General features: G+C 42.8%; 1 protein-coding gene across 1 annotated transcript in view; it reads right to left on the reverse strand.

Annotated features, from left to right (window-relative positions):
- elp3 (elongator acetyltransferase complex subunit 3) overlaps positions 1–15,566 on the reverse strand; it is a 119,612-nt gene that overhangs the window by 24,376 nt on the left and 79,670 nt on the right. Inside the window, exons 13-14 of the mRNA XM_068021070.1 lie at positions 11,695–11,922; positions 8,692–8,773 (exon numbers count right to left, since the gene is read on the reverse strand). Of these exons, the coding sequence (XP_067877171.1) occupies positions 8,692–8,773; positions 11,695–11,922 (310 nt within the window). The remainder of the gene's footprint in view (positions 1–8,691; positions 8,774–11,694; positions 11,923–15,566) is intronic.

Raw genomic sequence — 15,566 nt, forward strand, 5'->3', positions numbered from 1 at the left:
GCATTACTCGGCAGTGCAGTAAGAAATGTATTTACCTCACCATGACTACTAAGGTAAAGTGCCTCTTAAAATATCCCATGCTCCATGCAGACCTGCATCACCCTACCATAGCCCCAGCATTGGCAATCCTTCCCTCCTTTGCTTCCCATGCCTCTCCTCCAATCACAATGGGACACTTTATTCCACCTCCTTTGGCTCATACTCAACACCTGCAACTGCCCTCACAACTACTTCTCCACTTGACCACACATGTTTCTTCTTCCTCTCAGTGGGCACGCTGTCAGGCTGCCTCATAAGTCTTCAAAATGCTTTGGTAGGGCACACATTAATCAACTACCACTCTTCCTGCAGAGAAGCTGACACACAACAAAAGAAAGGAACAGAGGAAGGTCCTGCTAAACTGCAAACTCTGACACCAATGTAGGCACTGACATCTCGGACAGAGAGAAAGATGCAGCATTGAGATGGCCAGTCTGGAAGCCAGGTGCAGTATGCTTTGTGCATCTTCCCTTCATTCAGGTGTCAGCCATGGCTTCAGTGGCAGCACTCTTGCCTCTGAGTAAGAGGGTCATGGATTCAAGCCCCACTCCAGAGACTTAAGCATAAAATCCAGCCTGATACTCCAACGATTGGGGAACCGAGTGGCTCAGTTGGCTAGATGGCTGGCATGTGGTTCAGATCATCAACAGCATGGGTTCAATTCCCATTCTGGTCGGAGGAAGGCAATGGGAAATGACCTCATATACCCTCTTCCCTAGCCATGCTCATCTCTCCTGGTGGAGAAAAAGAGTAGAGGACCTGCCCTGGAGCAGGGCGGCACAGTGGTTAGCACCGCAGCCTCACAGCTCCAGTGACCCGGGTTCAATTCCGGGTACTGCCTGTGTGGAGTTTGCAAGTTCTCCCTGTGTCTGCGTGGGTTTCCTCCGGGTGCTCGGGTTTCCTCCCACATGCCAAAGACTTGCAGGTTGATAGGTAAATTGGCCATTAGAAATTGCTCCTAGTATAAGTAGGTGGTAGGGAAAGGTGGGGATGTGGTAGGAATATGGGATTAGTGTAGGATTAGTATAAATGGGTGGTTGATGGTCCGCACAGACTCGGTGGGCCGAAGGGCCTGTTTCAGTGCTGTATCTCTAAACTAAACAGACCACCACCATGGCACGGCACTCCAGCAATTGTTCAGAACATATTAAAAGGATGAAAAGTCACTGAAGGAGAGGGAATCATGTATTTACGTGATATGTTCAAGAATAGGTATTGAAGAGAGAAGTGCATTAGGCAGGAACAATTGAGTTTTTAAAAGCCTTGAGTGCAGTACAGCAGGATTGCACTCTCGTTGAATGGCACTTGTAGGAGAATCAGGACATAACATTTCAGCAAGGCTTTAAAGCTTGACCTGAGATTGTATTCAACAGTGTCTGAGATCAGAACCACGTCAGAAGGGATTTTAAATGGAATTTCACCGTCAGCAACTCCATTAAAAGTTAAAAAAGTTTACAAACCATCAGATCTCCTTTGGTGTTGCTCATGGAGAAAAATGAAAATAAAAAGTATCTCTGTTCCCGACTGCTGCAATTCTCCTCTCATACAAACTCTTGGCATCTGTTGCTTCCTCCCCAACCCTGGACGCTCACTCACACTTGGATTATTTTTCACTATATAAATAACATCTATAGACACTCCTGTATTTACCATATTAGTTACTTCCTCAAAAATTCAACTAGATTCACTAGACATGACTAATCCACAGTGGCTTTCTCTGATCATTTCATGTTTGTCTAAATGCTTAGTCACCTTGTCCCTAACATATTCTAGCCCATAATTTCTTGGTTTATCTTTCCTACCTTTCTTTTATAATGGAGTAATATTGGGAATTTTCCAATCCAAGATGACAATTCCTGAATCGAGATCATGACCAAAGCATCTATAATCTCCTTACCTACTTCTTAAAATACTCTGGGATGGAAACCATCAGGTCCTGGAGATCGGTGTCTCTCTATCGAGGCTCATTATTTTCTCTATTACTTTTTAAAAAACTTGTATTACACTCATAAGTTCCTCCCCTTGACCTATGATTAGTTTTCCTTGCCTCTCTGGTGCTTGATCTTCATTCTCTACAATGAAGTCCAATACATATTAAGAATTTAGCAAGGCTGCTATGTCGTGGTTGTCAATTACAATTTCACCTGCATCTGTTTTCAAGGGGCCCACATTACTCTTATCCATCCTCTTTCATTTAATATGCTTGTAAAACACTTTATAGTTGATGATCCATTTCGGCCTCCTCCTGAAGTCCCCAGCATCACAGATGCCAATTCGATTCACTCCGGTGATATCAAGAAACGACTGAAGGCACTGGATACTGCAAAGGCTATGGGTCCTGACAATATTCCGGCAATAGTACTGAAGACCTGTGCTCCAGAACTTGCCGCGCCCCTAGCCAAGCTGTTCCAGTACAGCTATAACACTGGCATCTACCCTGCAATGTGGAAAATTGCCCAGGTATGTCTTGTACACAAAAAGCAGGACAAGTCCAATTACCGCCCTATCAGTCTACTCTCAATCATCAGTAAAGTGATGGAAGGTGTCATCAACAGTGCCATCAAGTTTAGCAATAACCTGCTCAATGACTCTCAGTTTGGGTTTCGCTAGGGCCACTCAGTTCCTGACCTCATTACAGCCTTGGTTCAAACGTGGACAAAAGAGCTGAACTCAAGAGGTGACTGCCCTTGACATCAAGGCAGCATTTGACCGAGTATGGCATCAAGGAGCCCTAGCAAAATTGAGGTCAATGGGAATCAGGGGGAAAACCCTCCACTGGTTGGAGTCATACCTAGCGCAAAGGAAGCTGGTTGTGGTTGTTGGAGGTCAATCATCTGAGCTCCAGGACAATACTGCAGGAATTCCTCAGGGTAGTGTCCTAGGCCCAACCATCTTCAGCTGCTTCGTCAATGACCTTCCTTCAATCATAAGGTCAGAAGTGCGGATGTTCGCTGATGATTGCACAATGTTCAGCACCATTCGTGACTCCTCAGATACTGAAGCAGTCCGTGTTGAAATGCAGCAAGACTTGACAATATCCAGGCTTGGGCTGATAAGTGGCAAGTAACATCTGCGCCACCCAAGTGCCAGGCAATGAACATCTCCAACAAGAGAGAATCGAACCATCGCCCCTTGACATTCAATGGCATTACCATCGCTGAATTCCCCACCATCAACATCTTAGGGGCTACCATTGACCAGAAACTGAACTGGAGTAGCCATATAAATACCGTGGCTACAAGAGCGGGTCAGAGGCGAGGAATCCTGCGGCAAGTAACTCACCTCCTCACTCCTCAAAGCCTGTCCACCATCAACAAGGCACAAGTCAGGAGTGTGATGGAATACTCTCCACTTGCCTGGATGGGTGCAGCTCCAACAACACTCAAGAAGCTCGACACCATCCAGAACAAAGCAGCCCGCTTGATTGGCACCCCATCTACAAACATTCACTCCCTCCACCACCGACGCACAGTGGCAGCAGTGTGTACCATCTACAAGATGCACTGCAACAACGCACCAAGGCTCCTTAGACAGCATCTTCCAAACTCGCGACCTCTACCAACTCAAAGGACAAGGGCAGCGAATGCATGGGAACACCACCACCTGCAAGTTCCCATCCAAGTCACACACCATCCTGACCTGGAACTATATCGCCGTTCCTTCACTGTCACTGGGTCAAAATCCTGGAACTCCCTTCCTAACAGCACTGTGGCTGTACCTGCCCCACATGGACTGCAGCGGTTCAAGAAGGCAGCTCACCACCATCTTATCAAGGGCAATTAGAGATGGGCAATAAATGCTGGCCTGGCCCGCGATGCCCACATCCCATGAATGAATTAAAAAAAAGTGTTGTCCTTGATATGCCTCACAAGGTTTTCCTGGCATTTCTTCTTTGCTGCTCCTACTGATTTCTTTGTAATCCTTTGCTGTTTCTTCATATCTCTCCCAGTCTGTGGGATCTCGACTGTCTTTGCATTTTTATCAGCCCTTTCAGTTTTCTACTATCTCTTGCTCACCAAAGTTGCTTAATTACAAAAGATATCTTGCCAAGGTTGTTTAATTAAGGTTGTGTGTCTTGTATTCTAGTAGATACTCCTCTGAGCACCTCCCACTGCTCATCTGTAGCTTCAAACATTAATTGTTCTGCCCAGTCCCTTGTGTTCAATGTCTGCCTCATCCCTCCAAAGTCAGTATTACCTAAATTTAAAACCTTCGGTCATGACTCACCCTTCTCTCTCTCAAACCCAATATCGAATACAATCATTTATGGTTACTCTGAGCTTGTTTTTCTCTTACTTTTAGTCTAATTCGGGCTCATTACTCATTGTGAAAGCTATAATGCCTAGCTCTTTTGTTCGTTCAAAAACATATTGCTCCAAAAAAAGTCATTAATTTGATTATTTCCCCTCTCATCCCCTGTAATATGATTATTTCCCCTCTCAATACTTTTCAACACATTGCTTTGTTTCCCTTCTAGGGCCTGTATATGGGCACCTTTTTTAGTAAATAGCAGCAATCTACTCTTCATCAGCGTGTAATCAAAATTTTGTGCCTGTGAGCACAGGTTGGGAGGGAGTGAGAGAACAAGACTGAATCTGACAAACAGTCACCACTGTTGCATGAACCAGAAATCATTCTGAATTTGCTTCTGCAGTGTACCACAGCAGGTTCTGTCCTGGCACTGGTCTGTGTGGTAAGCCGATTATTTGGCTGGGACAGCCACGTTTGAATTGCTGGTGCTGCCAGAGTTGGTGTTTAATCTGCTAAGGGAGGAGACACACTGTGTCCTGAGGTAGTTTCACACTGCTCAATACTGCACTGTCTCCGGTGCGGTGGTGTAGGGCATGGGCTGGGTGGTAGTGGAATGGAAAGCTGCAAAAGGGGCTCAATGGATGACTTTCACCCTCTAACAGACCCCTGCAGCCCGAAAATTCACTCTGCCTTCCCCCATCGGGAGCTGTAAACATTTCTTATTCAGCTCTATACCACAAATATAGAACTAGGATAGATTTTTGTTCCTATGCGTGACTGGTAAATATCATTTTCTACACAATCATTCAAGTAATTATTGACATCTCACCTAACAGAACTGGCTCTAAGTCCAGCAAAAATCACTCACTCTTCCAGGGTGCAAAAATTAAGGTTCTGCTCACAAACACACAGTCCAAATTACAATAAAGTGTGCGCCATAGCACTAAACTCTGATGTGATCTCGACTGCACCAGTGAGGCAGACAGCAAGCAAGTCAGATAGTTAGAAGGTGGGGATGGGGGGTGATGGAGAACGACAGCATGGTTGAGATAGATGGTAGGAAAGCAAGTGGTGGTGATGGGGAGAAGCACATGGTGGCAGTGGGGAGACAGGCAGACAGCAATCCCACTTGTATTAAATTGGTAATCACACAGATTTCTTCCCGAGTCTGGGGTTAAAGTACTTAAACGATAGCAGTGTAGGGGACGATTAACCCCACACAGTGTCTCTGCCCCCCACACTGCATGTGACCTGAGAATGTCTGGTCACGATGGTGGGAAAGGTCCGTGCCAACGTTAGCAAGACCATTGTTGGATTTGTGCATACAGTTTTGGGAGTCACACCATGAGAAGGATATTATGGCAAGAGAGAGGATACAGCGCAGACTCGTTGGGATGCTGCTCAAATACAAGCAAAGACTTGAAAGATTCAGACTGTTTTTAGGACAGAGGAGATTACAGGGTGATTTGATGGAGGTGTTTAAAATTTATAAAGAGAGGACACAGTTGATAGAAATAGACCATTTCCAGTGACTTATGCAGTCTAGAACAAGAAGACCTAGATATAAGATTATATGCAAGAGATTTAGCACAGACAGCAGAAGAAGCTTTAATTACACAGAAGGTTGTAAGCAATGTTCCCTTTCTTAATACTGGGCGAGCTACAAACTCCTCTGAGCACTACTTTCTTGTCCATGGGAAGCTTACATTTTAAAAGTTGCTGAACTTCCACAAAGTTGTGAGCGGCCTGTTTATTTCAAAGTGGTAAATTCCAGATTGCTAGGCAGCTGTGCACAAATATACCTGAGAGGAAACACTGGCTGTGAGGCTGTAGTTAATTGGAGTTAATGGTTGAAACAGAGACCATGTCAACATTTATAAAAGACTTAACATTTTCTCTCAACTCTATTTTTCCTTCCAGACAATGTCCTCAAAGACAACTGCATCCAATTCTGGGCAACACACTTTAGGAAGGATGTCAAGACCTTGAAGTGGGTGCAAGAGAGATTTACTAGAATGGTACCAGGGATGAGGAACTTCAGCTATGTGGAGACACTGGAGAAGCTGGGGCTCCTCTCCTTAGAGCAGGGAAGGTTAAATGAAACTTTAATAGAGGTGTTCAAAATTATTAAGGGTTTTGATAGAGCAGATGGGGATAAACTGGTTCCACTGGCAGGAGGGTCTTTAACTAAAGGACACAGATGGAAGACAAATAGAAAAAAAACATAGTAGGGAGATAAGACAAATTATTTTTTATGCAGCAAGTTGTTGTGATTTGGAATGCATTGCCTGAAAATGCAGATTCAATAGTCACTGCCAAAAGGGAATTAGATAAATAGTATAAGGGGAAATACTTGCAGGGCTATGGGGAAAGAGCAAGTAAGTGGGACTACTTGACTAGCTCTTTCATCGAGCCAGCACAGGCATGATGGGCTGAATGGCTTACTGCTGTGCTGCAGATTCATTCATTTTACAATTAAACAGTAGAGACAATTCACACATATATATCTGTGCAGAAGAAAACTGCCTTTCTCTGCAATTACTTCCTTCACTAGGATGACGGCACATACTAGAACTGCATTATATTTAGTCAAATGCAAATAGTGGTGGGTTGTAATCAGCAACAAAAACCCACAAATTAATCTGATATGCTTTCCTTCTCTCCAGTTAGAGCTATAATATCCTTTACACTGCTGTTAATGAGAGTACAATGAGATTGCCATCATCTTTCAATGTTCAATGTGCTCACTACCGGTCCCCTTGGCCATTTATAATTTACGGAGCAGCCGGTTCCTCGATGATAATATCAGCTTTCAGGATGTAATGACAGTAGAAACACAAATCTGCAACCAGGCTAATGAACCAGCACAACAGATGTGATTGCTGGATGTTGGAAGCAGTGTTCCCAAGCACACTCAGACCAACTGCTTTCACATGATCATGATGTTGGACAGCTCAGCAGGGCCACTCATTCTAATCTCTCACACATTCAGGCATTCAGGGAACTAATCTATGTAATGCATTAAGTTTATTCCTCTTGTGCTGTACTACAGATGAAAACAAATGACTATTTGATGCTGGAATCCAGTAAAAGCTGCTGAAATGTTGTAAATATCCAACTGGTTGTCTATTACCTCCCACCTAGTCTGCTCCACATGACTCCAGTCCTATCCTATGTGGCTGACACCTAATGCACACAGGACCACCAAGGGTGGACAGCAAGTGCTATCTGGCCAGTGTCGCCCACCTCAAATTAAAAACAGTGCGTTAAAGAAACAAGTAGTGGAAAAGGATATGAAGCATTGTATACAAGGCATAACAGTAAAACAAAGTGAATGATGCGTTAATTGTACAGGACTGTTAGAACCTAATAAAAGAGGGTGTTCTGAGGTCTAGACAGTTCCATTATAATCCAATAGAAATATCCACGTCACAAGCAGCTTCTTTACACAAAGGGTACTGGAAATCTAGAACATTCTCCCCCAAAGTGCTGTGGATGTTGGGATTCAATTGAAGCTTTCAAACTGAGATTGATAGTTTTTTGCTGGGCAAGCGAATTTAGAGTTATGGAACCAAGGTAGGTAGATGGAGTTGATCAGACATGATCTAATTGAATGGTGGAATAGGCTTGAGGACCTGAATATCTGCTTCCTGTTTCTATGTTCCTAAGCTATGAAAGAGCGCTCATTTATCACTCACTGCCCTTGCTCCATATCCTAAATGCATACCCACTTCCCCCCAAAAAAATTAAATTACACATATGCAATTGCTAAAGTAAGTATACGTAATAATAAATTAACGATGAGCTGTGTTTTGGAGTGTGTTACAGGCTGTGCTTAAGCCATCATCAATTTATTTATTTATTTATATTTATTTATTTAGAGATACAGCACTGAAACAGGCCCTTCGGCCCACCGAGTCTGTGCCGACCATCAACCACCCATTTATACTAATCCTACACTAATTCCATATTCCTACCACATTCCCACCTACCTATACTAGGGGCAATTTATAATGGCCAATTTATCTATCAACCTGCAAGTCTTTGGCATGTGGGAGGAAACCGGAGCACCCGGAGGAAACCCACACAGACACAGGGAGAACTTGCAAACTCCACACAGGCAGTACCCAGAATTGAACCCGGGTCGCTGGAGCTGTGAGTCTGCGGTGCTAACCACTGCGCCACTGTGCTGCCCTTTACTTTCTACTGATGCTCAAATCAGTGCTGCTTCAACGAGAACTAATACAGACAAAGAGAATTAATAAAACACACTATAACTAAAGTTTGTGTTGGAAAGCGAGAGCAAACGTTACACAGTTCTGAAATATTTCTTATTTTCGAAACTGTTAGTTATATCAAACATTCCAGAAGTTCATTCTGTAAACTGAGAATGAATGTTACCTGAAATTACGGCAATTTTGGACGATCCGTGCTCTTCCTGAGCAATCCGTTCTGCCTCTTCCATTAAAAGCATTCCGAAACCCTGGAAAACATAGAAATTCAACAAAACTGAGGAAGAAAGACAGCAATTCCAGGAGAGGTTGGGATCATAGAATGTACAGTGCAGGAGGAGACCATTCAGCCCATCGCACCTGTGCCAACTCTCTGAAAGAGATATCTATAGTTCCAGATATTCATTACTTTCCCAATATCTTTTTACATTTTGTTTTTCAAATATTTATCCACTCCCTTTTAAAAGCTATTACGGAATCCTCTTCCCCCAGACAATCTATGTCCTAAGATAGCGGATCTCTCATGACATTTGCTCATACTAAATCAGAGGATTTCCTCATTTAGAGCAACAGGATACCTTGTTTTAAATGCAGGATTTATTTTAGTTAGGACAAAGGACTCTTCACAATGCAACACCTGACACCAGATCATTGCCACTTTCATCCTACAGCAGAACTCAGTTTCTCCACTCACCAGCCACTTCATTACAAATGCAAGTTATTGATTACATAGCACTGTTAATGTAAATAAACATCCCAAGGCACTTCACAAATGGGACCAGAGTAGCTGATGCCTTTTAAAGGGCAGTCACTAATGTAATGTGGCAGTCTATGCACAAATTGTCTGCTGTGATTCCCTCATCACAACAGTGACTGCCCTTCAAAAGTATTCCATGACCTGAAACGTTAACTGCTGTCAGACCTGAGCATTTCCAACACCTTCTGTTTTTATTTCAGATTTCCAGCATTGCACTATTTTGCTTTCACTCCATTAGCATCATTTTCCCTGTCCCCATTTGTGAAACGTCTTGGGTTGTGTAGTTTACATTAACAACTCAATACAAATGCAAGTTATTGATTATAATGAAAAGGCTGGCAAGTGGAGAAACTGACCGAGTTGTGCTGCAAGATGAAAATGGCAATAATTTGGTGTCTGATGTTGCATTGTGAAGTGTCCTTTACCCTAACTAAAAGAAACCCTGCACTTTAAATGTATTTAATTGGCTTTAAAGTGCTTTAGGACACCTGAAGGTTGTGAAAGTCACTACATAAATGCAAGATCTTTATTTCTTTCCTCTATCAAGCTATGAAAGAGGGGTGAGGTACACAAGATACTGAATGGGATATAGAAAGTAGAACCACAATACTTTTAACAAGGCAGCAGGGTAAAATGTGCAAGGCAGGTGTAGAACCCAGGCCAGGGAATATTTCTCTACATAGAGAGTTATCAATAGCTGGTACTGGTTAGCAGGAAGGGAAACTGGGACCAGGACACTGGGCACATTTAAGAAACTATTAGATGATATAATCAGAGACAGAAGGGATGAGGTCAAATTAACTGATCTGATTGTGTGTGCACCCCTGTCCCTAGTGCAGAAGAGGGAACAATGAAACACAGGAACAGGGCAATCTATTAAAGACTCACCCCCACTTCATAACCATTGAAATCCTAATTTCAAACCAACGAAGTCCACATTACAGGTTCCAATGTAGTTGAATGCAACACATATAGAACACACCACATCACATAGCTGAACCTGATACAAGGGTAAAGAGTAATACAAGAGTTTTACATTATTTCCACTCACACTTTTATAAAGGTTAATGTGATCATTTTAATTATAAACTATTGATATAAACTTAAAGACAGTTGAGTAAAAGTATTTTCCTTTATACACACAGGAAAGGTCTATCCACAAGTTACCACTAAAAACTTGCACTGATCATCGGCTCATTTACTTTTTGTTAAATCTTACAACAGCAGTAAATACACCCAATGAGGTCAACCCATCAGCGAAATGGAAAAGATTCATGTCTGTACATTCTGACTTGACTTGTTAAGACCCACCTACAGCTGCCTTGCATTATTTAGCTAGTTTTTTTTATATTCAGTAACAGACTGCAGAAGAAAGCTTCCCAAATATAAAACGCACACTTTAAGACAATGGGCAGATGTTAGGTTTAAATTTTCAGGAGTCAGTCAGCAATGAAATGGAGTTGACGTCATGCGCCCCATCTCCCTTATCAACTAACAATTCCTCACCAGAGTGAGAAATGTGATGAAAATATTTGAGAAGCTAATTTTGCATACTCACTGAAGCCCAAGGAGCTTACTGGTTTTCCTAGAGCGATAGATGCTACTTTTCTGAATCTAAATGAATGTGGTGTGATGCACTTTGTAATCTGTCTGATTTTCCTAAAATATCAATGCCAGTGAATGGCCTCAATAACTGGGCGATCACTGTTAGTTGCTGTACTTTAACACTGTGTGAAAAAAATTCGCGTACAAACAACCCGTAGCTCTGGGTACTTGAAGTATTTCATCAAGACTCCAAAGGCTGAAGATTAAACTTGTGGGGGAGACCAGAACTAGGGGCCATTACTATAAAGATAGTCACTAATAATTCCAACAGGGAATTCAGGAGAAACTTCTTTATCCAGATTGGTGACAATGTGGAACTTACTATCACAAGTAGTTGAGGTAAATAGGATAGATGCATTTAAGGGGAAGTTAGATAAGCACATTAGGGTGCAAGGAATAGAAGATTATGTTGATGGGGTGAGATGAAGTAGGGTGGGAAGAGGCTCATGTGGAACATAAACACAGTCACAGACCATGGGCCAAATTGTCCGTTTCTGTGCTGTATGTACTCTGCAACTTCAGGACGATTACACTTTTACAAGGCGCAAAGCAGTCTGCATTATGGAAAAGGGCTTTTCAGTGCCCCTTTGTATGATGGCAAATGGTGCCCTCCATTGGCCAGCGATTAGTCTCAAGTAGGATAGTTGGTTACCATTTCACTGTCACGTTAAACTCCCGGCATTCAGACGAGGGTCAATAAATGGAAGTTAGAATTAATGACAACTATTTGCAACAGCAATCTTTATGAAAAGATACCTGTAACAGTGCTCAGTCCTGTGGAATTAAATTGTCCAAATGCTTCATCCTTACCTGATGCTGGAACTTGGACGGATCCCGTGTGCTAACAGGCACTACGCTGCCATATACATGAAGCTCTCGCACGATAGACACTCCTCCCTTTAACTCTACTCTGAAAGTTTCCTCGGAGCACTTCCGCAAGCGGAGTAATCCGATTAGAATGTCCTGCTCGGGATCTTCATAGGACAAGAATGTTTCCCAGCCGCCATTCGCGACATAATCTCTTCTCACCAGTTCCACCTAAAGGAAATTAACCACACATTCAGATCCTCCTATTACTGGGGCAGGGGTATTAAAATATGTTGGGGAGAACTCTTTCTTTAATATAGCATGAAATGTCAGTACTGGCAAATAGAACATATAATTTACAGCACAGAAACAAGCCATTTGGCTTGACCAGTTTGTGTTGCTGTTTATCCTCCTAATCTTATGTGCCTGTTCTGTTCCATAAATTCTGTTCCTTTATTCTCTATTCTTTCAACCACCTAACCTATTCTTAAATGCTGATCTGGTATCTGCTTCAATCACTAATTCCAGAAGTGCATTCCACAGCTTCTCAACCCTCTGGCAATACAAAATTCACCTGCTCTCTGTCCTAAATCTTACATTTAATCTTTTCTCTCTATCCCCTCAATCTGGACCTTCAACTACTAGAAACAGTTTGTCCCATCCCCTCCTAGCTTTAAACACCTCGACCAAATCAACCCTTAAACCCCTCTAACAAAAATAATCTTTTTTTTTGTATTTTGTCACAGCAGGGCAGCATCCCAATGAATCCACCCTATACATTCTTTATGCCTAAATATTCTTTCCATCGTGCCAAAACTGCACATTGAACTCCAGCTATGGTTTTACTATGGTTTGACACAGAACTTTTCCCATCATCAGGACCAGGCATTCTCAGGTCAGATACAGTACAGGGGCCAGAGACACCAACATTTAAACCCTTTAACCACAATCTCAAGAGGAAGAAATCCCCATCACAACAGAGTAAACTTTATAAACAAACTGCTTACAATCCAAATGAGTATCAAGATAATACAAGTCGGATTGAATTGGGATGAACGGAGTTAAATACAGATTTCAGTCCCTAGTTCAGTACAAATTGGTAGTCCCATCTGAATGAATGGGATGGCTACTGCAGTGGCTCTGGTAAGGTGAGGAATAAAGGTACATTGGGTCAGAGATGCCAAAGCAATAAAATGAACTAGAATCGACTCCAATCACTCAGTACCTGTACAGCCAGAGGTTTATACAGGAACAGGAAGAGGCCATTCAGTATCTACTGCCTATTCCACTTTTCAATTCGATCACGGCTGATCTGTACTTCAAATCTATTTACCATCCTTTGTTCCATATCCCTGGATACCCTTAACTAACAAAAATCTCAGCTTTTCTATTGTCCCAACATCCACAGCCTATTGGGGGAGAGAATTCCAGATTTCCACTATCCTTTGTATCAATCACAGAAGTATTACAGTGCAGAAAGAGGCCATTTGGCCCATCGTGTCTGCACCAGCTCGCTGAAGGAGCAATTCACTCAGTTCCATTCCCCTGCCTTTTCCCTGTAACCCTGCACATTCTTCCTTTTCATATAACAGTTAATTACCTTTTGAATGCTTCAATTGAACCTGCCTTCACCACGTTCTCGAGCAGTGCATTCCAGACCTCAACCACTCTCTGCGTGAAAAGTTTTTCCTCATGTCGCTTTTGCTTCTCTTACCAAATACTAGAAATCTGTGCTCTCCCGTTCTTGATCCTTTCACGAGTGGGAACAGTTTCTCCCCATCTACTCTGTCCAGACCCCTCATGATTTTAAATACCTCTATCAAATCTCCTCTCAGCCTCTCTTCTCCAAGGAAAACAGTCCCAACTTCTCCAATTTATCTTCATAACTGAATTTCCTCAACATTGGAACCATTCTCATGAACCTTTTCTGTCCTCTCTGCAATGCCCTCACGGCTTTCCTAAAGTGTGGTGCCAGAAGTGGACGCAATACTCCAACTGAGGCCGAACTAGTGTCTTACACAAAGTCATGCTAGGCCGCCACTTGCCAAGAATGAGGTACATTAATTTTGTCATGAACATTGATTTTAAACTGTTACTGGAGTGGAGAAAGGACTTGTTAAACAGATCAGCCATAACTGGAAAAGACATTTTCATATTAACAGACAGTGATTGGAAGTACAAAGGACCATTCCCTGACGCATTCAACCCACAATGGACCTTGATCACCAGGTATTGTGTGTAAGAGGAGCATTCCAGAGAGCGCTGTAGTCCAAGACGTGATCAGACCAGTTAGTCACATGACTAATCTGCTTGGCAATCTGGGTTTTTCTGAATTGTACAAACAGTTTGAATTCAGAGTGAGTGTCTGTTTGCTCCTGGACTGAGAAGATCTCTCCTGTCTGCTCCCATCTCTTTCTCACAGAACTCCAAATCCACAAAAGACACATGAACCCCAAGAGAGAAAAGTCTCCTACAGCGAACAAGGTTCAAGAAGAATACTGGGCCCCAACAAAAAGCAAGATCTACCTACAATCAAGGTGAGCTCCAAGAACTGTAACAACAACTCTTCAGATATTGCCTCAAGCTTTTCCACTTGATTTTTCTTCTGCTCTTTTCTGTCTCTATTTGCAAGTGTGTATCACGTATGCATGCTAGCGTGGGGCGTGTCGTGTATCCGTAGGCGTTAACAAATTAGAGTTTAAGTTTCATTAATTTCAACTTATCTTCTTTAAGCCTAAGAAAGCCTGTTTGTGCTGGTTTCTTTGCCTTATAATTGGAAAGCGGTGAACAATAATTCACCAAAGTGGAGCTAAAAACACAATGTGTTTAAAATTAAACCCTGTTACGGTAAGACCAGGTGAAGGCAGAGAGGGACCCCTGGACACCTTTCTCACCGGGTCGTAACAAGTTCAACATAACGTCCTTGCTCTTGTACTCTATGCCTCTATTAATAAAGTCCAGGATACTGTATGCTTTATTAACCATGCTCTGAATCTGTTCTGCCACCTTCAATGACTTAAGCACATATACACCCAGGTCCCTCTGCTCCTGCATCCCCTTTGGAATTGTGCCCTTTATTTTATATTCTCTCTCCATGTTCTCCCGACCAAAATGAATCACTTGACATTTGTTTGCATTGAACTTCATCTGCCACCTGTCTGCCCATTCCACCAACTTGCCTATGTCCATTTGAAGTTCTTCACTATCCTCCTCACAGTTCACAATGCTTCCAAGTTTCGTATCATCCACAAACTTTGAAATTATGCCCTATACACCAAGGTCTAGGTCATAAATATATTTCAGGAAAAGCAAGGGTCCCAACACTGATCCCTGGGGAACTCCACTACAAACCTTCCTCCAGCCCGAAAAACATCCATTAACCACTACTCTTTGTTTCCTGTCATTCAGCCAATTTCGGATCCATGTTGCTACTGTCCCTTTTATTCCATTAGCTACAAAATTGCTCACAAGTCTGTTATAGGGTCATAGAGAGATACAGCACTGAAACAGGGCCTTCGGCCCTCTGAGTCTGTGCCGACCATCAACCACCCATTTATACTAATCCTACATTAAGCCCATATTCCCCACCACATCCCCACAATTCTCCTAACACCTACCTACACTAAGGGCAATTTACAATGGCCAATTTACCTATCAACCTGCAAGTCTTTGGCTGTGGGAGGAAACCAGAGCACCCGGTGGAAACCCACGCGGTCAGAGGGAGAACTTGCAAACTCCGCACAGGCAGTACCCAGAACTGAACCCGGGTTGCTGGAGCTGTGAGGCTGCGGTGCTAACCACTGTGCCGCCCTGTTGTGTGGCACTGTATCAAATGCCTTTTGAAAGTCCATGTACATCACATCAACAGCACTGCC

This window comes from Heterodontus francisci, chromosome 3 (assembly GCF_036365525.1).
Source record: "Heterodontus francisci isolate sHetFra1 chromosome 3, sHetFra1.hap1, whole genome shotgun sequence".
NCBI lineage: Eukaryota > Metazoa > Chordata > Chondrichthyes > Heterodontiformes > Heterodontidae > Heterodontus > Heterodontus francisci.